General features: G+C 35.7%; 1 protein-coding gene across 1 annotated transcript in view; it reads left to right on the forward strand.

The window, feature by feature from the left end:
• The first annotated feature begins 551 nt into the window (after positions 1-551).
• The window catches only part of LOC125843114 (uncharacterized), a 15,107-nt gene continuing 10,528 nt past the window's right edge, over positions 552-5,130 (forward strand). Inside the window, exons 1-2 of the mRNA XM_049522340.1 lie at positions 552-844; positions 3,122-3,282. Coding sequence (XP_049378297.1) covers positions 552-844; positions 3,122-3,282 — 454 coding nt within the window. The remainder of the gene's footprint in view (positions 845-3,121; positions 3,283-5,130) is intronic.

Raw genomic sequence — 5,130 nt, forward strand, 5'->3', positions numbered from 1 at the left:
CTATGAAGAGTGTTGAGGAACAAAAGTTACCAAGTGCCCAAGAAGTGCAAACCCAAGAAGAGATCAAATATGTTGATTTTCGCGAAGCTATCCGGATGTTAAGTCAAGTTGCGACCTTTCATGTTGGGCAGAGAGACAATCGACACGAAGTGGTTGATACTTCAAGGATCTGTGAACTCTTAAGGATGAACCCACCAAGCTTCACAGGTTCAAGTGTTACTGAGAATCCGGAGAACTTCATTGAGGAGCTAAAAAGGGTATTTGATGTGATGCATGTTGCTGAGTCGGAGAGGGTGGAACTAGTTGCATACCAATTGAAGGGTGTCGCTAGAATCTGGTTTGACCAATGGAAAAAGAATAGGGCGGAGGATGCGCCAGTAGTGAGTTGGGTTGTGTTTGAGAGTGCCCTCATGAGGCGTTTCTTTCCTCGTGAGTTGCGAGAGACAAAGATCAAAGAGTTTCTCACCCTTAATCCGGAGTCTATGAGTGTTCATGAGTACAGTCTGAACTTCACACAACTTTCCCGCTATGCTCCGGAGATGGTTGCGAACATGAGGAGTAGAATGAGTTTATATGTTGCAGGGTTATCTCGTCAGTCAAGCAAGGAAGGCAAGGCAGCTATGTTGTTAGGGGATATTGACCTAGGAAGATTTATGATTCATTTAAAACAAGTTGAGGAGGATAAGTTGAAGGATAGAGAAGAGTCTAAGGATAAGAGGGCTATGATAGTAGGGGAAGAGTTCAGGAAGCTAAAGAATGATGCCAACCAGTCATCCCTTCCACAGAAACAGAAGGGACCTGGTTCACCATCTGCTAGTGCACTTATACCTGAGAACAAAGATGGGTACAATATAAATTCCTATAGTTTCATGGCTAGACTTGCCTATCCTCAAGGCAGTTTGGTGCCAAGGGGTAGTAAGGCTCCTGCATGTGCTAAGTGTGGTAGAAACCACTCAGGTATTTGTCGTGAGGGCTCTATTGGTTGTTTCAAGTGTGGGCAGAGTGGACATTTCATGCGAGAGTGTCCTAAGAGCAGGCAAAGTACACTACAAAAAAAGCTCAATTTGTGGCGGATAATTTGTGGGAGTTTTTAAAAATCCCACTAATAATTCATTTTGTGACGTTTTATTGTAACTCCTACAATATAAATCTTTTTGTGGTGGTTTTATTAAGGAGGTTAGAAAATCGCCACAATTTAATATATATATATATATATATATATATATAAAGTCGGATGCCAAATCAATAATTATATTAATTTATATTTAATTTTGTTTTTCTTTTAATTGTATTTGAGCTTTTATAATACTTGTTGATTTTTTAAGGTGAAACATTTAATTAATAATTACTACTAATTAATAAAAATTAAAATTAAAAGTTTGTTTTATGCACTAAAAATATTATTTTATCTTTTATTTGAAGACAACCCAATTAATATTTATGTATCTCTCCCTCCAAAATATTTAAAAAATAAAAACCATAATTTCCCCCTAAAACCTTTCAAATAACCACTCCTCTTTCCCACCCATTCCCACCCATGACCCTTCCCACGTAAGACAAATACACACACTCACAAAATTCCCATTTCTTATTTCCCTTAATCTATTTTCTATCCGTAACCCCTCCCCTCTTCTCTCTTCCATTTTTGGTTCAATTTTTTTTTTTAGTGTGTGATTTTACTAAAAAAAAATTAGCCTCTGCAAAGTGAAAGGAGTGTAAATAACTGTTTGAATATGAAGGTAATTCTCTGTTATATAAGTTTGATGATTTATATTAGAATTTAAAATTAATATTAATATATTATTTATTTAATTTATAGGCATATTATATTTTACAAGTTGTTAAACTTAATGCTTCGATGCTTATACCTGTTTCAGGAGTTATTTAAATTCTCACCACAACGTAAAGTCATTTGTACCCAATCGTTGATTGATTTCTGGTAAGCCTCAAATTTATTTTTGTTTAGTTAAGGATCGTATAATCATTTTATTCTTCATGGAATTTGACTATTACAAATTAAAGAAGAATTTTGCATATTAAATTGAGATTGATATCAATATAATTTTTGAAATCATGTATTCTTGTTCACTACGGTAAATTGTTGAAGTTAATTTTATTTTGGTAAATAAAAGGATAAAGTAAGGTCAAGGTGGAAGTCTGACATATAAATTAAAAGAAGTGAGAAATGATAGAACCAACGTGTTAAATAAAATGAACATCAATATATGATTTTAGAAAACAATAATCTAGTTTGTTCTTATGTAGGAATAATCATGAAGTCGTTATTATTCACATTATTAGTGTGTATAGTATGAGAGAATACTAAAGTAAATTTCTTTCATATCATTTTTTTGTTTTTGTCAAACCAAAGCTTTATATGAATTTACTTTTAAAATGAATTGAATTTTAATTTTTTTAATCAAGATGTAGAAATATATGTATTAATATATATTTATCTAATTATGTATATTGTTTTCATTGTTTCAGGTTGATGCGGAGATTGAACTTATTTCAGTTTGGATAAAAAGATTGAATGAAAACAACTTAAATCACCAAGCAAATGTTATAGATGCTTTTTTTTCAATGTTTATTTGATGTGGATTTTAAAGGATTTAGAATTGTAATGTTGAAGTTATTATACACAAGTTTATATTACTTTTATTTGACATTAATTTGAATTTGTGAAGCTTATTAATATAGACATGTTTAATGAAATTTGATTTTTTTAGTAAAAGTATTTATTATTTCGAAGGCTTGATGTATATCAAATCACACATTAATTATTAAAATAAAAATAATAATTTTATAAAACTCCACATATCTAATTATGTAAATATTAATCTAATGTTATGACATTTTTAACCCATGCAAATCTAATTTGTAAAATATTGAGATCATATTGTAAAGGTTCTAAACTGTCACAAATTGATACTTAAAACCTCCACAAATTCAAAAGTGATTTTGCGGGGGACGTCATGGAGGTTTACTAAAACCACTGCAAATATGCTCGTGGCAAGGGTAATTGAAGCGCTTTTAAAAGCCGCCACAATTTAATTTGTAGGATCCCTAAACCGCCATAAATTGACAAAATAACCCCCATAAATTGAACATTTTTTTGTAGTGGTAGTGGAGAGCTGGGCAGTAGGGCCCAATCTTCATCAGTTGCTCCCCCAAACGGGATGGTACCTAGAGGAGCTATTTCTAGTACTGGCGGAAGAGCAAACCGCCTCTATGCAATCAAGTGTCATCAAGAGCAAGAGGATTCGCTAGATGTTGTCACTGGTATGATTCGAGTCTTTGACTTTGCTGTTTATACTTTGCTAGACTCAAGAGCGAGTTTATCTTTTGAAATTCCTTATGTTGCTATGAACTTTGATGTTATACCTGAGCAACCTAGTGAGCCAGTCATAGAGTGGAGTAGTAGTTCAGCAGTGCCTAAGGGTCATTTCTTTTCGTACCTTGAGGCAAGAAAGTTAGTTTCAAAGGGTTGTATCTATCACTTAGTCCGAGTTAATGACTCTAGTGTTGAGATACCTCATTTTCAGTCAGTTCCTATAGTAAGAGAGTTTTCAGAAGTTTTTCCTGATGATCTACCCGAAATTCCTCCTGAGAGAGAGAAATAGATTTCGGCATATACATCATTCCAAATACTTGTCCTATCTCTTTTTTGCCATATAGAATGGCACCAACAGAGTTGAAAAAGTTGAAAGAGCAGTTAAAGGGATTTGTTAGATAAGGGTTTTATTTGACCAAGCTGACTCGGAAGAACAACGAATTTTCAACGGTCTGAAGCTTGTGAGGAAAACTTTCAGGAGTGGAAAGAGGAGTTGACTACCGCCCAATTATGATATTTGGTTCTTGAGTACATACTGAGTATCTGAATCTACAATGGATTTGAGAATGATAGTCGAGTTTAGGCGAATCGGGGTGTAATGTGATGAGCTAGAGTTCGCTGTTGTAGTTTTTTTTGCTTCGAAGATATGGCGTCATTGTTGTATGATGTTCATGTGGGTGTGTTCACTTAAAATGAGCTTAATCTAAGACAGAGAGAGAGTGGTTAAGGTACTCAAAGATGATGACATGAGTTTTCTTTATCACTGTAACACCCCGTATCCAAAAATAGAGATTTCAGATTTCTGGTGTTACAGGTGGCACTCACGGACACCATTCACGGACCGTAGATGGACTCACGGTCCGTCCTGCAGGTCCGTGGTTCTTGACAGAAAATTTCCCCAGAACTCAGTCAGAAAATTTGGCTAAGTCCCGACTCACGGACAGACCCACGGTCCGTAGATCAGACCACGGTCCGTGGTATGTGTCCGAGGATCGAGACTTCCCTTAACTAGCCTCTGACACAAACTACGGTCGACCAGCATGGACCGTCATTCGATCCACGGTCCGTAGGTCTGACCGTAGATGAGGGTCAGCAGCCAGTTAGCTGAAAAATATTGATGGGTCAACTTCAGATGGTCATAACTCTTAGCACAAAATGAATTATGTGTCCCATGACCTATGGTTAGATAGATAATTGAATTATCTTTCCAACTCCACCAAGTTTGCTAAATTCCAACCTCCGAGTAAAACGTTATACCCGTTTTAGTGAAGCCCTATCGGGCATACTAGACCTACGGACCCAATCGACGGACCGTCGATTGATTGACGGACCGTAGGTCCATTCCGTCAGTCACTCCGACAGCAGTTAATTCAGGGGTCTTTTGGTCTTTTCCTATTTCGTTTAACCCCTTAGATATGTGGTTTAAACCCTAAATCATGAGGTTTTAATTAGTTTAAGACTAAAAACATAACTAGAACTTATCCAAGTCAATTCATTAATCAAAACTTAGAAAATTAGAATCAAGAGAGGAGAAAAAGGTCAAGAACCCTAGTTCAAGAAAGCAGCAAGTTTCCTTCAGTTCCAGCACCGAAATCGAAAGATTTCTCTATGGAATTCGTCACCAGGTATGTGGGATTTCACTAGTGGGTTCCTTTCGCCCATTAGGTCCCTAGAATTCAGTCAGATTCTTGATTCCATGATTATGAACAGACCTAGGGTTTCTAGAATTTCAACAGATCATCATGAATTAGTTATTTAAATGTTCCAAATCAGATTATCATGTTATTGCTCAGTTT

The sequence above is a fragment of the Solanum stenotomum genome, chromosome 10, assembly GCF_019186545.1.
Source record: "Solanum stenotomum isolate F172 chromosome 10, ASM1918654v1, whole genome shotgun sequence".
In the NCBI taxonomy this organism is placed as follows: domain Eukaryota; kingdom Viridiplantae; phylum Streptophyta; class Magnoliopsida; order Solanales; family Solanaceae; genus Solanum; species Solanum stenotomum.